The sequence below is a fragment of the Lutjanus erythropterus genome, chromosome 2, assembly GCF_056507025.1.
Source record: "Lutjanus erythropterus isolate fLutEry1 chromosome 2, fLutEry1.hap2, whole genome shotgun sequence".
Lineage (NCBI taxonomy): Eukaryota > Metazoa > Chordata > Actinopteri > Lutjaniformes > Lutjanidae > Lutjanus > Lutjanus erythropterus.
Window position 1 is genome coordinate 4,068,521 of NC_139318.1, and position 19,879 is coordinate 4,088,399.

Genomic DNA, 19,879 nt, shown 5'->3' on the forward strand with positions numbered 1-19,879 from the left:
AGACTTTTTTGGATTTGGTGTAGTCCAAAATTATGTCAGACAACAATATTAGGCTACCTTGGCTTAACTGTTGAGTTTCTATGGGATCAAATAACATTATCCTATTGTCCCACAAGTTAGGGGTTCACAAACCTTTCCATGCCAAACCCCCCAAACAGTGTGCAGGATGCTTTTTATTCAAATAACGGTGAAATTTAAACAGTTTAAAACACTTATTTGAGACATGAAGCAGATAAGGCATTTGGAGCCTTCATAGCCATTCTTACATGCAGCAGTAAATCCATACTTACTGTATGCTGTGTCATACTTGCAGGTTTTCCTTGGCCAGGAGGTCTTTGGATTTTTTTATTTTTTTTATTTTTTTTATTTTTTTTTTGTAAGTTAGCACTAAATTTCAGGAGCAAAGCAGCTCTAAGGCAAGTAACAGTCCAGGTCACACTGACAGCTTATAGTGTGATAAATGATGTTTTGACTGACAGGCAATTAGAGAGATACTATAGTACTAGATGGGCTGGTATTAAGAAGTATATTTCCCACTGAAATTCAGTGAGATAGAAATCAAAGGGCAGAAAACTGACATACAAGTACAAGTTGGCCTAACTTTTATTTGATCAAGTACAGTAACTGCTTAGTTTTTCTGTACCTACAGTTCTAAAATCATATTTTACCACCTGTACCACCTGCTCACTGTCAGGGGGAGTCAACCCTAATTAGGGTATTATTGGTGCAGACTGTGGGCGGTGTGTCGGGTCTCTGTGGGTCTTCTCTTCCTGGGAAAGTTGCTAGTTGTCGGCCTCTGGCGTCAAAACTGCGCAAAGAAGTTTCTCTTGGTGCAATCTGACACTGGTGCCACGTCGCTGCACTTCTTCCTGAAGGACTCAAAAGTTTCCTCTTCAGGAGCATCTCTGTGTTAATCCCTCTGCTGTTCAGGGTGAGTTCGTTTCTCTTACAGACCAAAATATAAGGTGTCTCCAGAGCTCCTAAGACTGTAACAGATCTGTCTGTCCCGTTAACAACAGCTTTACATTCCTGGACAGACAGACGCTCCGAAACGATGAATAACGGACTTCTTCTTCTGCACGACAGGAACACTGATCTGGATCCGTAAACACGCTGACAAGAACATGGGAACTTAACTTGTCAGGCAGTGAGACTTTTTCTTTGCAACTAAAAGACAAATCCGCTGAAATAGACTCCAAGTGCATTTACTCAAGTACTGTACCATTCTGAAAAGACCTATTTCTATTTAATGTCACTTTATACTTTATACTGCTGGGCAATATATCGATGTTATATTGTATCGCGATATGAGGCTAGATATCATGATAGATTTTGGATATTTTGGATATTTTGGAATAAAAAGTGCTGCCTTTTCCTGCTTTTAAAGGCAAAGTTTTTCATGGATAAAGGCAAATAATTTTTAAAAGCTAGAAAAGTCTAGTAAGTTCAGAAAATAACATCACTTTACTGTAATGCAGTCTTTAAAAGGGATAGTTCACCCAAAAATGAAAATCCAGTCATATCTACTGGCCCTCATGCCGATTGAAGGTCTGGTTTATTTTTAGTCCCATTTGAAAACACCAGTTTTTAAACATAAAAAACAACGGAAAGAAACCATAAAATGCCTCCGTACTGCTCGTCTGGTGTAGTCCAGGTCTCCTAAAGCCCCAACATGCCACATTACACCATGTTTCTAGCCTGAATCTTCACTGTAGATCCTCAGCTTGGAGCCACATTCATGTGCACAAGTACACTGTCTGAACAGTGTGTGTGTGTTGTAATGGTGTGCACATGGCATGTCAGGATTTAACCCTTTGATGCACAACATATGAACACCCCTTCTAATGCGCAACATGGGTCAAAAATGACCCGCATTCATTTTCCATGTGTTTTCAGGCTGGGTGAGTGTTTCTTTGCTGTATTTTTTTAAAAAAAATTAATTTTATTATTAAATGTCCCAATTATAATTTTAATATCTTGTTTTTGATTAGTATAAGGTCAATGCTTCCATTGTCTGTTTATTATTTTAGGAATAAAAATAGATTTTGGATTACTACACCACATGGGTCAAAAATGACCCATTTATCCAAGTGTGATTTTGAATTAAATTACTTCATGCTATAACAATAATTTGCTTCAACTAATCACTTTAGCAATGCTTTGGGCCAAATAATCGTACATTTTATATTTGAAATGTGTTTATTTGTCGTACACAAACATGGACATTCTGTAGACACATACCTCTGATAACAGTTGAACAGTTGATATTTTAACCATTTTAACATCTGATTTGTGACCAAATAAAATATAACAACTGATCACAGTACATATTGAATAGTTTAACAATTGTAATCTTATTTGTGACCAAATACAATAAAACACAACTGATCACAGTTTTCATGATGCATTTACAGAAGCTTGTAACTCTCTGAAACCATCTAATGATGCACTGACCTGCTTGTAGAACCACTCTGCTACACAAAACCTATAGAAACACCTATAAAAATTTTAGCTTAGAAATACAATCAAAAACAAAAAGCTGTTGTCATTTTCTGATGTAACTGTATTAAAATCACTGCATAAAATTAGATTGAAGATAACTGTAAGGAGTTCTCCAAGTCTGTTAACTAACTGAGATTTCTTTCTGTCTTCAGGAGCAGTATTTTTATTAATTATGTGGTATTTTTCACCCGGATAAAAACAATCCAACTTAAGCTACTTAACTTAACTTAAGCTAACTTTAAGCTACCTGGAATAATGAATAATTATAATAACATCTTGAGATTTAATTTTGTCTTTCTCCTGCCGTCACCATTACCGCTTTTTGTTTGAATGAAAGAGGGAGAACTTGCTTGTTCTTGTTACAGAGCGCCTGGACGTATTTCTGCTTTTACATCAGTCCCATTTGAGAGGAGCTACTGTGATTGGTTTCTTTCTGTGAGGAACACAGCATGTGACCAATTGCATTTAAGAAAAGAAGAAACAGCTGACTTCAACAATGTGCTCAGTCAAAAAGTAACAACAACCTTCCTACAAATGTAGTGGACTCAAAAGTACAATATTTGTCTTTGAAATGTAGTGGAGTGAAAGTAATAAGTTTCCAAAAAAATAAACACTCAAGTAAAGTACAGATACGTAAATAATGTACTTAAGTACAGTACTCAAGTAAATGTACTTCACTACTGTCCACCACTGAACGTAACACATCTGATCACAGTAGACTGCTAACAGCCATTTCAATTCTTACATCCCTCACAAATGACCACGATTTTCGATGAACAGCCATGATCTGAATATAGAAAAGCAAATGCACAAAATATTATCATCAGTATACAGAGACAAGCTTGATAGTGGGGCAGCCAGGGTTTATTATGATCTTGAGGCATTTCTAGTGACAGGATCTGTCAACTGTCGCACTAGTTTAGCTTTATTTTGGTGTCCTAGCTAAGATAGCTTGCTAGCTACAATATAATATGCTATAATACAATATAGCTAATAGTATTGAATATATTTTCCTCTCTGACAAGTAATGTACTTTTTTTCAAGGTAACTTAAACCTTATCAATTATTATACAGTTATATTTCACAAGTCTAGCTAGCCAGCAGCAGTTACTTTGACAAGTCTAACTAGCTAACTAATAGGATAGTTATTATTCTTTCTGAGATAAGTAGTCTAATGTACTTATTTAATAGACTGTATGACTCATTCTCAAGGTAACTTAAACCCTTATCAATTATCATATACTTATGTTTCACAAGTCATCAAATGTCAACATCTAACTAACAGTAGCCTATTGAAAATGTTTCCCTTTCTGACAAGAAATGGAGCTACTTAGTCTTCAAATTACCTTAAACATAATCAATAATTATGCAGAGTTATCACATCAAATTTCTTATCAGGTAAGATGATAATTATTGTAAAATAAGACTTAGATGTTTCAGGTCTTCAAATAGTTCTCCACAGTGGGCTACAGTAAATACTGTATGTTACACAAATGTGGGTCATTTCTGACCCATGTGTGAAAACTTCATGAAGACTGACAAAAGCTATGCTTATTCATAAAGGAAGAACAGAACACTTAATATGATGATTTGTGCTAAATAAAACAATTAAAATTTACTGAATAGTTGGATAAATAAATGATGACATACATAGAATATAAACATTCAGCATAGAAACACTCAGCCATACATGAAATAACATGGGAAATGGATATGGGTCATTTTAGACCCATGTTGCGCATTAGAGGGGTAGTGATATAAAAAGTGTTTTTATTCAAAATGTAAAAAAGAAAAATATACAAGAAGGATGAATTATGATCAAAAACAAGTTAATTGAGGAATACCTGGAATGCTGAGTAATAAAATTAATTAATTGCAAAGATACAGCAAATAAAAACTCAGTCGGGTCACTTTAGACCCATGTTGTGCATCAAAGGGTTAAGGAGACTTGGATTACACCAGATGAGCAGCATTTTTAATCTGTTTTTTGTTTTATTTGTGCTTTTTTTGATTCCAGCTTCTTAAACGTGAATAATTTCTGGTTTCTTTAAACCTCTGACAGTAAACTGGAAATCTTTGGGTTGCGGACAAAACAAGACATTTTCTTACATTTTATAGACCAAACAACTAATTGATGAATTGAGAAAATAATCAACAGGTTAATTGACTTTGAAAGTAATCGTCAGTTGCCGTTTTAACTCATCCACGTATTGTTTTGTATTTTAAATATTCAGTGGGCTGAAACCCCAAGAAGCGTAGTTAATACAGAAACACAAAATACAAATGAGGAATATTTCCTGGAGTTCCCGCTGTTCTAACCTCTCCATCTTGCCAGGTTCGTTTCTGTGTAACAACAGTTTGAAATCTGATCTATGCGGGTTTTGCTTCCTCATCACGCCTCTGTACATTCCTCCTGCTGCTGCTCGTCTGCTCTGGCATTACCACGAGACGGGATATTTGGTGTTAAGACTAAACAAGCTAACTGATTACCACACAGCCCTGTGTTTTGTGGAGCTCATCTCAAGTGGACTCACTAATGAAATCATGGCAATCAACAAGGTGGTTGTCACGGCGACAGGGCTGCAACATGCTCTTGTGGGCTCCCTTGTCTTTTCTATGAGCAGGACACAGTAGAGCACCACATAAATTGTTTTGGTTTTATTTCACAGGAGATGTCTTCTAAGAAATGAATCCAGCACAGCCTGACTGAGATGTGCTCGTAACAGGACAGAGGCAATGGGTAAGTTATTTTTTAAACGAGAGGTTTTCTATTGTAAAGCAGTTATTCAAGGAACGTTACCCTGCAAGATGTTTATTTTACTCTGATGTGAAGTAAGATAAGTAACTCTGTGGCCTGTCTAAATTCAATGCAGATGCTTCAGTGTTAGAGCTGCGGATTGCTGATGCTTTGTGGTTGACTACATCTAGACCATCAAAGTTTATTAAAAATCATGAAACTATTCAAATCAATCAGATGTGCAAAGACATTAAAGTCTCTGTCAGATTTTACAGAAGGATCCGCAGTCAGTAAGGAACTGTTCTAAGTTTCATTTTTGCACGTATGACCGGCAGCTAATCTGCAGCAGCAGTGAGATTCAGCAGCTTTCATTTAGATTTCAGTCTGACTATTTGCATTTCTGTCAATGGAGACTGCAGATCAAAGATCCACAGGTTATTGTGTGCAGAGCAGTTGCAGTAATGAATGTGTATAATTCATTACTAAACTAACTACAGTCCCACAGACGCTGTGCAGACTTTATTTATTTGTAAAGGATCAAATACAGTCATCACAGACACATTTTTACATTTTGACAATATACTGTTTATGGCTCCAGCACAGTGGTATCTAAACTTTATTTAAACCACAGCACCCCTTCATAAGATTTTATCACTAAAAATTACTAAAACACTTAAAGTAAAAGTACTTGTGCAGAACAGCCAATTTCATGTATTGGATTATTACTATTGATGCATTAACACATAAGTGGCATGCAGCATGTGGTTGGGGTGGAGCAAATTTTGACTTCTTTATATACCTGGTGCATCAGTATGACAACCAGCAACAGTCAACTGTCATAGCATTAGCTGTGACATACCAGAGACTTTAATATGGTGAATTTTATATTTCTTATTTGCATCTTCCACTTGATGCCACTCTTCTTTAAATGTGGCAAAACACTAGGACTGGACAATTTTGAAAAAATATCTAATTGCGATTATTTTGACTGATATTGCAATTGCTATATGATTTGCAATGTTAGAGGTAATGATAATTTTACATCATTATTCCTATTTTGATTGAAAAGTATGTTTAAGGTATAGTATACCCAGAAATGAAAATTATCTTCTCACATGCTGATTGAAGGTCAGGTTTAATTTTTTCATCCACAAAACACTGCTGGAGTTTCACAGGAAAACAGTGTTGCAGAATCTCCTGAACAATGGAAGTGAATGGTGACCAGTTTTCAAACATAAAAAAAAAAAAAAACAACCGAAGAGAAACAGAAAATGCCACCATACTGCTCCTCTGGCATAATCCAAATGTCCTTAAGTCCTGACATGCTGTTTGCACACCGTCACACTGAACACACCCAGCTCAGACAGTGTGCACACACACCTGAATGTGGCTCCAAGCTAAGGATCTACAGTGAAGGTGTTACATTAAAAACGTGGCGTAAATGATTTCTTTCAAGTGAACTTGGCGTGTCGACTGAATTTTAATTTTTGGGTGAACTATCCCTTTAAAATGACTGGTGTGTTTTATTTTTTTATTTATTTTTGTTGTTGTTGTTGTTATTTTTGAAGGAATCTGTACCTAATGTTTTTTTGTTTTGTTTTTTTAAGTCTGCAGATTTTTACAGTCAGTATCTAGTGATAATAGCAAAGTATCAGTCCAGAGGTTCAGGTGAAAAACCCCTAAGTTAAAACATTGACATAAAAATTCACAAATTCACCACAGAGATTTTGTTGGTGTGTAAATGTATTTCTTTTTCCAGTCGATGAAATCATTGAAAATGTTTCACCTCTTATCCAAGGGGCTTTTCCAGTTCTGAAGCCCCTTAGATAAGAGGTGAAGTCTTGATTCAACCTTTCTTGAAGAGCTGAGAATCTTCGCAGAGATCTTGTATGTCTTCTGGTATGGAATGTTCTTCTCAAAAGGTAAAACATTTGAATGTTTCCTTCCTTCTAGGGAACTCCAGCCTCCTGCTGGCCAGTGTGGCGTCCACGCTGGGCGGCCTGGTCTTCGGCTATGAGTTGGGCATCATCTCCGGTGCTTTGCTGCAGCTCAAGACAGAGTTCAGACTGTCATGTGTCCAGCAGGAGGCTCTGGTCAGCTCTTTGCTGATAGGAGCCTTGCTGGCGTCCATCGTGGGCGGCTGCTTGATCGACCATCAGGGACGCAGGAACTCCATTCTCCTCAGCAACATCCTGATCCTGTCCGGCAGCCTGGTCCTGCTCATCAGTTCCTATGTTGCACTGGTGGTGGGCAGGATCACAGTGGGCTTTGCCATGTGTATATCCTCCATGTCCTGCTGCATCTTTGTGTCCGAGATGGTTACCCCCGACCGCAGGGGCTTCCTGGTAACACTGTATGAAGCTGGGATCACTGTGGGCATCCTGGCAGCTTATGCCATGAACTACATCATGTCTGATTGTCAAAGAGGGTGGAAGTGGATGTTCGGATTAGCTGTAGTACCTACTTTGATTCAGCTGGTCTCTGTCTGGTTTCTTCCATCCAGCACTAAGGAATCATTAAACCAAACACAAACTTTTCAAACTGAAAGAGGCCTCATGAGCCCCATCGGAAACCAAGAAGCAGATGACTCAAAGTTTACCTCCGGCACAGAAAACAAGACAGTTCAGTACAACAGCATTTACCTTTTCCAGCGTAAAGACAACATGAGGACTCGGACTGTCATTGGCCTCGGGCTGGTGCTCTTTCAGCAGTTCACGGGCCAGCCGAATGTGCTCTTCTATGCCTCCACCATCTTCCATTCGGTGGGGTTTCAGAGCAATGCCTCGGCGGTGCTGGCATCCGTGGGCTTGGGGTTTGTCAAAGTGATCGCAACCTTGACCTCCATGGTGTTTTCGGACAGGGTGGGCAGGAGGCCTCTGCTCATCACTGGATGCTCTGTCATGGCACTGTGTCTGATAACCATCGGACTCCTCAGTGGACATTCTTTGATGAATGCTGAGAGGCCTTGTAATTCTGAGGACTTCAACGTGAACAGAACAGATCTACCTCATTCAACTGTTAGTAATCAGTCAGTTTTTGGCACACCTTTTCACGAAGACCAAAGACTCCTTAATAACAGCACACGAGGTGAAGAAGCAGTACTGGATAAAGTCAGACAGAAACCACCGGACGTTCCTCTGGAATCTTCTCCTCACGTCCATGGCACAGTGGTGAACTGGATCATTCTCGTGTGCATGATGGCTGTTGTCAGTGCATACTCCGTTGGATTTGGACCAAGTTTGTATATTTACTGAAAAAGGAATTTTATTAGTTTAGATAAATATAACATTTTTTATTCTGAATTGTTTGTTTAAATCTGCAGAAGTACATTTGATGTATTAAAGAGACACATCACCCCAAAAGAAAAAAATAAATATTTTCCTCTTACTCATAGTGCTATTTATTCCTCTAGATTATTTTGGTGTGAGTCATATTGGCTGTAGAGATGTCTGTCTTCTCTCCAATATAAATATAGAGATGTATCTGCTCAAAGTGCCAAAAAAATACATTTGAAAAACTCAACAGCAGTGTCTCTTTGCAGAAATCATGACTTGGTTACTCAAGATAATCCACAGACCTGGTTGTGAGCAGTTTCTTGTAGGAACTAATTTCTTTCTACCGAACCACACCCACCAACCTTATCACTCCACAGAAGGAAGTGTGTATCTACTCATGGATGAGAGGCTTGTGCTTGAGTCAGTGCAGGATATAAACATTAATGGTCCTCCTCACGTGTGTTAATTGGTAGAGAGAAAATAGTTCCTACTCACAACCGGGTCATGATTCCTGGAAAGAGACATGCTTTTGAATACTGGATTTTTTGGTGCTGAAGCCAAGACCAATATTACGATCTAAAAAATTCTGATATTGATAGATCGGCCAATATTCTTTATACAGACTATAATATACAGAATATAGAATTTATACATAACCACATATTTTTTGTAATGATGCCTCAAAAGTGGTTAACACTTGTGTAACAGATATGTTATGGGAGGCAGGATATTTTATGGCTTTTACAATGATTGGTCAACCAGTTTATCAGTCAGGCTCTACTGTTGGTTCTTGGAGCAACACAGGCTGAATGCCATCTAGTCAGCTTCATAATATTGGAGAGAAGACACACATCTCCACGGCTGTATCCCATAGCACAACGGGAAGGACAAAAATATGTATTTCTAATTTTCCCTTTAAAATAAAACCATGCCATCAACCTGAATGATAAGCATTTGGAGCTGAATTTGGGTGCTTTTTGTCTTTGACCAGTGACCTGGCTTCTCCTGAGCGAAATATTTCCAGCTGCTATCAGAGGACGGGCATTCGCGTTCACCAACTGCTTCAACTGGGCTGCCAACCTGTTGGTCACATTCACTTTCTTGAATTGCATCGGTGAGTTCCCACACGTCCTTTTCACAGCCAACATTTGACAAGGGGTGCAAGTGTAGCTAATTCTATTAATGATGGCTCTGATCACTGAACATTTCCAAGCAAGCCAGTGAGTCATAAAAAGGCACACGGAGCGCAGCTAACGTGATTAATTACAACTGGTCTTTCATCTGAGTGACAAATCAACATGTTATGAGTAGTGAGCTGTGTTTAAGTCCTATTCAACATGTCTGACTCCAAAATCCAGCTCTGTGTGTTAGAACAAAAGAATCTGCCAGCATGTTATCTCCTTTTAAGTAGATTTAGTTAACATGTTAATATTAATACTCACTCTCCTTTTACCTCTGTTTTGGTCTCCACCACCTCCTGAGAAAAATGTCTGGAACTTTAACCCCTAGATGTTCAACTATCTTTGTCTGTCGGCTGTTCGGTGCTGGGAGGTGTACAGGGGCAGAGCTCGAGACCTTTTTATTTTCACAGCAGCCATTTTGACATGAATTATGGTTCTGTTCCATTCAGCTCAAACAGAGTCAGGGTGCTGCTATTGTACATGTTGGCTCTTTGGAAAGGCTTTGTGACAATAAATGGAACTGGACCTTAATTAGTATTATTGGTAACACCTGTGTTTAGCCTTCTATTTTATATCAGTGTGACTGCTGTGAACCAGAACAGTAGAATTGCAGATTGTGAAAGTAAAGAAATCTGCTGAAAGACATTAAAACATTTGTAAAGGTCCAGAGCTGGGTGATAATTGTTTGTGGGTTTGCAACTAGATAACAGACTCTTTTTACATACACATATTCCTGTAATCCATTGTTAACACTGTATAAAAATATTGACTAGTATAGCCATAATTGAATTACTCACAAACTGCCAACTGTAAATGATGAATATGTGAGACACCGGATAAACACAATCATTTAAATAACCAGTCCCTCCAGGAAGTTGCAATTGTTGATTGTTGTTGAAAGAAGTTGTCTTTCTTGTAGTTTGCTCTTTATAAAGAAGGTCAGACAGTTATACAGAGTGCAAGCAGTCTGCAAAAGTGTGACACCGACAGGATGTCATACAGCTTCCTTTATAGTCGGAACTGGGCCCATTCGTTGTTGTGAGTTCCTCATTTGAGAAGAAAGTAGGCTGAGTTGAACGGGTTCAGACCAGCTTTATAGTAAGGTGTAGCTAGACAGGTGAGGGACTGATCAAAATCAGGACTGCACTGTGCATGAACCTATGAAGGTGAGTACAAAATGTGGCAGTGAAGAAGGTTATACAAGGGGCAGACTGACAAAGTTTCCAGTACACGATGTTGTGATCACAACAGTTCATGCAAATTCAACTAATACCTGCAAATTCTGTGTGACATTGTAATTTTCTGCAAATTTGACCAGTCATTATAGCTTCCTGCGAGCTCCACCAATGGATTTTTGCACCTATATTCTTTATTTTGCCATGGGTAATGAAAATAACACATTTGTCACTGTTATCAGTGCTCTGTGCACTTTTATTTTATAATTTTGTTATAATATGTTTTGTTATAAATAAGTTTGAGCCCCAAAAAGATTTTGTTTCATAGTGAAATACTCTCTAGGCGCACTTCATTTACAAGTAAAACATATTTTGTTAAAATTTTAGTTTTTATGTTAACGTTACTCTGAAAGGACTCAGAACAGAGTGCAGTTTTGTTCTCCCTGGAACAAGTTAAATTAATTACACACAAAAAACTGTCTTTTGCCATTTTTCTCTTGGTCCCACAGCAAAAAATGCCTCAGTGCATCACAACATGCACCGCAGCTTTTTTTTTTTTTTTTAGAAAAGCTGCCATGAAATCACACATTTTCGGCTGCAATAATTCCAAAAAAGGCCTGCAAAATCCTGGAGGGACTGAATACATAAAATATAAAAACATTTATCAAGTCCATTGTTAAAGGTTATGTAATTACTTCTTAGGGAAATATGATTAGCAATTTGCAAATTGTCACTGTGAAGCAGAAACCTTGTATGTCTGAAACTGTTACTTTCAGGAAATTAAAATAAGAATAAGGTTTGTAGCTATTTTTAATACTTTTAAATGATTAAATGTTTGTAAAATCCACAGACAGACATAAGGGGGGACTAATAGCATTGATTTATGAAAAAAAGGTCAGTGATGAATTTTTGAATGTATTGATTTAGATTGATTAGTTGAGCAAGTAAAAAGACATTAAGTAAGTAACTTAATGTCTTTTTACTAAAATGAAAATTCAGTCTTAATCTACTCACCCTCACGCTGATTGAAGGTCGGGTTTAGTTTTTTAGACTTACAAAATAAACCCAACCTTCAATTAACATGAGGGTGAGTAGATAATGACTGAATTATCATCGTTGGGTGAACTAGCCCTTTAAGGAAGTTCACTAATATATCTGGATATTTGACATTTTGACAGTCATGCACACCCACACAGGTGTCAGGCCTGACTGACTGGATCAGAAGTCAAGACAAAAATTGGGCGTAGCTGTGCTGGGAGTTATTTGAGGTCACCACACTCACTGTAGCCTATTACTAGACTGTTGCAGTACATTATTTATTTCTTACTGTATACACTCCTGAGGCCCCAGAATAATTTTGCCAGATTACTTTTAGCGCTTGGGTTCACTGATGAGTTAATTTTAGCTCCCCAATGGTTGTATTTCCTGGCATGTTTTTTTCTGACTTAGTTACAAGAGGAGTGATGGCCAGCAGAGAGTGAAGTGTGTTTTTAATCAACAGATGCGATCGGTCTGTCGGGGATGTTTCTCTTGTATGGGATGAGCGCTGTGGCAGCTGCAGCTTTCTTCTTCTTCATGCTACCAGAGACCAAAGGGAAGACCCTGGAGGAGATAGACAAAGAGCTGCGTTTAAACAGGTAGTGATCCGACTGTATTTGTCTGATGAAATACACATAATCAAATTAGGTGATTCATGCTGATGTTGCCTTGTTTTACAGGTTTTACCACAGCGGGGATTGTTGGAGCTGGAGAAACACTTCCCCACAGTACCAGAGGGTACACTGTCACGTTACACCTCAGGCTGATTGACTGACATTAATAACATAACAATACTGATAGGGATCACTGAACGCACCACCCAGACGAATGTACTCGAACAAAGTCATCCACTCACAGACTCTGTTGCACTTGATATTGAAATATATATGTGGTATCTTTGTGAAACATGTTAATAAAGTGTATTTACATATACAGTGTGATTGTGTGTGTGTTGCTGTCAGAGAGCTATTATAATTGACATTTTGAGTGCATTCATTCAAATTTTTTCTTAAATAATTCACTTCACACAATCACTTGTCTGATCATTTGACCACTCTTGTTTGTGTCCACCTCAGCAGTAAAATTTGTGATATTGATCCATTGGACATGTGGGAAAAACTACAAACAAAACAATGATCCTTTGAGTTTTAATGCTCTTGCATGTACAGAAGCAGAGAACAGGCATACTTGAAATATTTTTTAATGCTGTTAAATCAAGATCATAAGTTCTGAACAAAAGGTCCTGGATGTTATACTGTACTGCATCTTCTCAGATGGCGCTTTTGGGTTTCTTTCACATCACCATAAAGCACTAGAATTCCTATGAGGGATGCCATAATTTAAATAAGCTGACTTTACTTTTAACTCATTCCAAGGGTTTAAAAGTACAATGTAAACACTGTGGATATCATATGTTTTCTGCAAAACTTTAGATGTATGTTAATTCCTGTACAAAAAATTCCAATTTCCTTATTGGATTACATAAACTGGTCCAGGATTCAGACAGAAAGATAATTTTTCATTCTTTGAACAAAAAAAAAACAACAAATATGTTACAAGAACTTTATTTAGGAACTGATAATTAACAGATTTTAATATTAACACATTAACATTCTTGGAATGTATTTATGAACAAAACAAGAATTGTTTCCTGTCTAACCAATGCCTTTATGTTCTGTTTAATATTCCTCTCCTTGCTCCTCTCCCTCACCCTCAACGGAGTCGATTCCGACCTCCTCATAATCCTTCTCCAGAGCTGCCATGTCTTCTCTGGCCTCAGAGAACTCTCCCTCCTCCATACCCTCACCCACATACCAGTGAACAAAGGCACGCTTAGCGTACATCAGATCAAACTTGTGGTCAAGTCGAGCCCAGGCCTCTGCAATAGCAGTCGTGTTGCTCAGCATGCACACAGCCCTCTGGACCTTGGCCAGGTCTCCAGCAGGAACTACAGTGGGAGGCTGGTAGTTGATGCCAACCTTGAAACCAGTGGGACACCAGTCCACAAAGCGGATGGTGCGCTTGGTTTTGATTGCAGCAATGGCAGCATTCACATCTTTGGGCACCACATCACCACGATACAAAAGGCAACAAGCCATGTACTTTCCGTGTCGAGGGTCGCATTTCACCATCTGATTGGCTGGCTCAAAACAGGCATTGGTGATTTGTGACACCGTTAACTGCTCATGGTAAGCTTTCTCAGCAGAGATGACAGGGGCATAGGCGGCCACAGGGAAGTGGATACGGGGATACGGCACCAAGTTGGTCTGGAACTCTGTCAGATCAACATTGAGGGCACCATCAAAACGAAGGGAAGCAGTGATGGAGGACACAACCTGACTGACCAACCTGTTCAGGTTGGTGTAGGTGGGACGCTCGATATCGAGATTCCTACGGCAGATATCGTAGATGGCCTCGTTGTCCACCATGAAGGAACAGTCGCAATGCTCCAGGGTGGTGTGGGTGGTCAGGATGGAGTTGTAGGGCTCCACCACAGCGGTGGACACCTGGGGAGCTGGGTAGACGGAGAACTGCAGCTTGGATTTCTTGCCGTAGTCGACAGAGAGACGCTCCATCAGCAGGGAGGTGAAACCAGAGCCGGTGCCACCTCCGAAGCTGTGGAAAAGCAGGAAGCCCTGAAGGCCAGTGCACTGGTCAGCCTGACAACAGAGAGAGAGGGAGGAAATGATCATATATGAGTGTTATTTCATACTTGCTCTACATTCTACAACAAAATGATGAATGAATTTTCTCTGAATTTACCCACCAGTTTGCGGATCCTGTCCAGCACCAGGTCGATGATATCTTTGCCAATGGTGTAGTGTCCACGGGCGTAGTTGTTGGCAGCATCCTCCTTACCAGTGATCAGCTGCTCAGGGTGGAACAGCTGGCGGTACGTCCCAGTGCGCACCTCATCTGAGAGAAATTAGCATAACTTATAGGAGGATTTTAACTGGGAAAAACAAAACAAAACACTCAAACAGTAAGTATGATATTTTTAGAATTAATTTTAAATATTTAAGTTTAGTTTAATTTGAACTTAATTTTAGTTTACCAATGACTAAGGGTGTCACAATTTCAAAATTACATTGAAAATTGATCAAAATGAGCTTTCAGTTTCAATAATCAAAATCAAAGGCAGAATCTACAATTCTCCAAGGTTTCTTTTTTGCCCCACCTGCATCTACTTGCAGCATCAAGCACAAATGCAAAGAACAAAAACAAGACTTCAGTGTTCACTCAGTGTAGCCTACCGGTCATTATATCACATTTGATATATGTTTTCAAAAAAGAACTTGAAAATGCAAATGACAAAATCAAACCTTGAGCATAAAACAAATCAGTCATTAAAGACAAAAATCAAACAATTGATTTGGAGAATTGTGAACCCATACCGATCACAGTGGGCTCCAGGTCCACAAACACAGCTCTGGGGGTGTGCTTTCCACTTCCAGTCTCAGTGAAGAAGGTGTTGAAGGAATCGTCTCCTCCTCCAATGGTCTTGTCACTGGGCATCTGTCCGTCTGGCTGGATCCCATGTTCCAGGCAGTAAAGCTCCCAGCATGCATTGCCAATCTGAACACCAGCCTGACCAATGTGGACTGAGATACACTCACGCTGGAGGAAAACAAAGCATTCATTGCTATGAAAAGGGGTCAGGGGTGCAAAAGGTGAGAAGTGAGGATACAACCCCTCTAGGGGGGTCTGGGGGCATGCTTCCCTGGAAGAAAATTTTGGATATTTTATATTTAAAAGCATCAATCTGAGGCACTTCGAGAGAAAAATCAAGCAGAGTTACAGGACAGTATGAATGTATAATAAAGTATCTATATATATTCACATTATGCATTATAAGAAATAAGAACGACAACTATGCTGTATAACAGGGGTATTCAACTAAAATTCAAAGAGGTCCAGTTAGAGAAAATTTCCTAAAGCAAAGGTCCAGAACATCATAATGTCTAACTTGTGTTATGAAAGTGAAATATACTGAAGTAGTGTAGTAGTTGTATCAATGTCTACATCAGGGGTGTCCAACTCATTTTAGTTCAGGGGTCACACACAGCCCAGTTTGATCTCAAGTGGGTCGAACCAGTAAAATTAAAGCATAATCTATTGATTATTCTGGCGATTAATTGAGTAATCAGATAAGAAATATTGTGTGTTCTGCATTTTTTTCTATTACATTACTTTTGCTTTATTTAAGACCAATGGTAATATACAAAAGAGAAAATAAGAGAGGTCTATTAAATGAACAACTATAAATTGCTGAAGTAAAAATACTCAGTAAAGTAACTTTACTTTTACTGTATTTACTTTTTACTTTTTTTTTTCAAGTACAATGGTAAAAGTAAAGGTAGTAACGTTTGCAGAAACCATAAAACAGAAGATGGAACTAACTCATACATATATCTGTATAGGGGGGCATTGATGAACATGTATTAGGGCTGCAACGGATCGCAGTTGACCCGTGTCCCGTACAGATCGCCCGTTCAGCACGCGTGTGATCCACGAACCACATGTGAGCATCATAGTTTTACTGTCACTGTTACTTTTGTATAAGTTATAATACCCGACATCTCAATGCAGAGTTGCAGTGAACAGACAGGACAGATGCTGCTGTGTGCAGCTCATCTCTGTGAAGAGCGACTGATTTAAAAGCCGTCACATTGTCTTGAATGAAATCCAGACCATAACTTTTTTAACTGATGTAACTCTGCTATCACCAAAGAAACAGATCATCAAACTGTGATGTTCATTGAAACTTTGGTGATATCAGCTGTCTTGCACAGCTTTTTCCGTGTGCTGTCACTCTGCATGAATGAATAAGGCATATTCTCCGTTCGCTCTTGCCACACCCAATATGGCGGCGACGTCGACGTATGATTCAGCGCTCAATGCGGCGTCTACGTATATATGTCTATGGTGGACACAGTTATGCGACTCTATATCAACAGACAGTTGTACAGCTGTAAAGGGCCGCGCGCGCTCCCGCAGACAACCATTATTGTTGTCGTTGATCACCTTTTTTTTTGCCAGGTCGAGCATTTACAGTAAATCGGGATATAACGTTACCTAACGTCACATATCACTTTGCTTGACAAACCTTAAACCGCTGTACTGTCGTAAAAAACAGTTAAACTGCTCTTCACTTTTTTCTTCAGGGGAATGTTAGCAGAAGCGTAACCTTCAGTTATTAAACTAGCTAACATCACACAGACATATCAGATCGGACAGAACAGACACTGGCTTCATCTGATAACTGATGTGGGTTGTTTGCATAGTTTACCCTGGTTACGTCAAAAAGAAAACTTTATGCTATTTAATACTCACCATGTTTCCTATGAAAATAAGGATGAAATGTTACAGGGCGCACCATGAAATAGACTACTCTGTGGGCCTTTTAATACGCACTTGACGCGGGAACGAACACTTGAATCCGATTGGCTGAGAGCCACACAAGCTCCTTTCCTATTTTGCTAAACCAGCAGGCACTGTCGTTAGACGTACAGGCAGCGCACAAAATGCCGAGTATCACCAGGCAAATTGTATTAATTTTTTTTTTATTACTGTAATTATTAGAGTTTGGAATTGAATTGATATTTAAAATTATATTTAGTTTTACACAATGATCCTCATAGCCAAATTTTAGGACTGATCACCCTGAAAGTGTGTGGCAACAGTGTCACAGCATCACACGAGACAGTTGTAGTACTTCAGAAAAGTATTCAGGTGGATAATTATTACTTTGAGGTTACAAGTACAAAAGGAACAATATGCTCATCTCCACTTTCATGATCGAGTCAAGTCAGTGACTCTCTGTGGCGACTCCAATACAAAAACAAAACAAACCGAGAATCATGACACAGATATCAAAAAATTGAAAACAATTTCTTTTAAATCACATAATTATGTTATAAAATGGACAGATAACTGAAGCAGTGAATCAATGAACCCCCAAATGAAAATAACAGGTTATCTGATAAATCTAAAATACAAATGAAAAGGCTTTACAAACAAATAAAAGGTTTTAAAACATCATTCACACAATTCCAAATCTTTCAGCACGCTTCAGTTTCTTTGCCTGTAGAAAAAGAGAAACATCAACATTAATGCATAATCTGTTTCTGTATTCTCTGTGGTCTTTTTAATCAGCAGTTTCATGCACTGTGATGAAACATAACTGTCCATCATGGCAAACAATAACAAAAATGCAAGAAATGGAGAGAAAACAGACCTCGACATCAGCTGCAGCAGCTGAACCTGAGCTTGTCATGGCCCCAAATCTCTCCTTCCTCCTTTTCAGCTTTTCATCCTCTTCGTGCTGGACAACAACAAAAAATTACTTTAATGCCAAATGTCAGGGAAATGATCTGAATCCTAGATTTTAAAACTGTGGTGCATGGACCACTGATGGTACACAAGCACCCTCTAGAGGTACACAAAGGAATGTCAGAAATCATTTTTAAAAGTGAAATAAATTCATTTGTAGGGATAGTACAGCCAAAACTACAAATGCAGTCACTATCTATTCACCCTCAAGTGGACTGAAGGTCGGGTTTAGAATTTTACTCCTGGAGTTTCACAGGAAAGCAGCGTTGCAGAATCTTCCAAACAATTCAAATGAACCGTGACCAGTTTTCAAACAGAAAAATGCCCCCATACTGCTCGTCTGCTGTAATCCAAGTCTCCTACAGCCCCAACATGCCAAGTTGACATGAAAGGCGTGCTTTTAGTCTAAATTTTCACTGTAGATCTTTTGCTTGTAGCCACATTGACATGCATGTATACACAGTCTGAACTGGGTGTGTGTGTGGTGATGGTGTGCACACAAATGGCAACGCATGTCAGGGAAAGTGGTAGAACTAGATTTTAGATAGCAGTTTTAAGTATCTTGAAAAGCACAGTATAAATGAAATGTATTATTATTATTTTGACATGGGGCTTATCTACCAGACATATTGTGATTTTATTCTTTAGTGATGCAAATTCTCAAACAAATTTACAACTAATTAAAAGCAGCTGAAATACTGAAACTGGGACATAAGAGGCCCCTTGACATCTGTGGCCCTGTTGGTAATTGTTTAATATTGACATACATTTCTTTATCTTGATAGTTAACATGAATTAATTTAACCATCTTAGTTAAGAGTTTCATTTAAACACCAGTCACACATCTTCAGTAAACTTTTTATCAATGGATTTTTCATCTTGAATAGATGTCTTTTTTAAAATATCAAAAAGACGTTAAAGAATCTAAAGAATTGGTAATTAGGTTAACCATATTGTGATGACAACTGCTCAAAAGATTTCATTCCTTTATCCTCAAACATTTGTCCAAATTTACATAAACCTTTAGAAGCCCACATCCTAAACGTCACATCTGTTGTGTTTTTTGGGGGGTGGGAAGTCTGTGTCGGTTGCTATTTCTTTTAGGTATATTAAATCTTTGTTTAGTTTTTGATTTTGACAGACTTCCCTCCAAACTCTAAGCATAGCAACGACCCACTATATAGTCTAAATTTTCAACATATGCTTTTTTATATATGGAGACAGGTAGAACTGTTAAAGGAATATCCCCACAATTTAATGCCATTCCTCTTGATCTTGTATGTGAGCTTTCTAGCATCCACAGTGACACAATTTGGGGTAATTTTACTGCCAAAAACTATACATCACTGCCGGGCATGTTTGCATTTTCAAGTAATCGTGGTTAGCAGTACTTTATTTATGTCATGTTGCAGTCTTGAAGACGATGATGTTCAGATATGTTCAAAGTTGATCTGACATGCCATGTACATTAAAAGTTATTAGTCATCGTAATCATCGTAATCATCTCTCCTGTCAGTACTGGTTACAAAGTAAAGTAATCCCTTCCTAGTATGAGTTTCTATTTAGTAAAACACAAAGAGGTAATTTTATTTCAAGACTTTGGAAGACGTCAGCTTGATTTGTGTAACTCAGATCGCT

The 19,879-nt window shown here is 38.5% G+C and overlaps 2 protein-coding genes and 1 long non-coding RNA gene across 3 annotated transcripts; 1 reads left to right on the plus strand and 2 right to left on the minus strand.

The window, feature by feature from the left end:
- Positions 1-846: 846 nt before the first annotated feature.
- slc2a10 (solute carrier family 2 member 10) lies at positions 847-12,511 on the plus strand. Its single transcript, XM_084726440.1, has 5 exons — positions 847-931; positions 5,172-5,242; positions 7,193-8,476; positions 9,506-9,628; positions 12,372-12,511. The coding sequence occupies exons 2-5, from the start codon at positions 5,239-5,241 to the stop codon at positions 12,509-12,511; spliced, it is 1,551 nt and encodes a 516-aa protein (XP_084582566.1). The 5' UTR covers positions 847-931; positions 5,172-5,238.
- A 1,036-nt stretch (positions 12,512-13,547) lies between these two features.
- Positions 13,548-15,522, minus strand: LOC146331046 (tubulin alpha chain-like). The gene is made up of 3 exons (XM_084726451.1): positions 15,304-15,522; positions 14,676-14,824; positions 13,548-14,568 (listed from the first exon to the last, which is right to left on the minus strand). The coding sequence occupies exons 1-3, from the start codon at positions 15,422-15,424 to the stop codon at positions 13,588-13,590; spliced, it is 1,251 nt and encodes a 416-aa protein (XP_084582577.1). The 5' UTR covers positions 15,425-15,522; the 3' UTR covers positions 13,548-13,587.
- Positions 15,523-17,781: 2,259 nt separating this feature from the next.
- LOC146331047 (uncharacterized) lies at positions 17,782-19,148 on the minus strand. Its single transcript, XR_014772420.1, has 2 exons — positions 18,147-19,148; positions 17,782-17,993 (listed from the first exon to the last, which is right to left on the minus strand). It is a non-coding gene; the product is annotated as an uncharacterized LOC146331047 (long non-coding RNA).
- Positions 19,149-19,879: the final 731 nt, after the last annotated feature.

Bases quoted from the DNA above. Each gene is read 5' to 3' on its own strand.
- slc2a10 (XM_084726440.1), top strand. The intron at 8,477-9,505 runs GTTTGTATATTT...GTCTTTGACCAG, and splicing joins CTCCGTTGGATTTGGACCAA to TGACCTGGCTTCTCCTGAGC. The intron at 9,629-12,371 runs GTGAGTTCCCAC...TTTAATCAACAG, and splicing joins CACTTTCTTGAATTGCATCG to ATGCGATCGGTCTGTCGGGG.
- LOC146331046 (XM_084726451.1), bottom strand. From the start codon at position 15,424: ATGCCCAGTGACAAGACCATTGGAGGAGGAGACGATTCCTTCAACACC. The intron at 14,825-15,303 runs GTATGGGTTCAC...AATTTCTCTCAG, and splicing joins CCTGGAGCCCACTGTGATCG to ATGAGGTGCGCACTGGGACG. The intron at 14,569-14,675 runs GTGGGTAAATTC...CTCTGTTGTCAG, and splicing joins TGGACAGGATCCGCAAACTG to GCTGACCAGTGCACTGGCCT.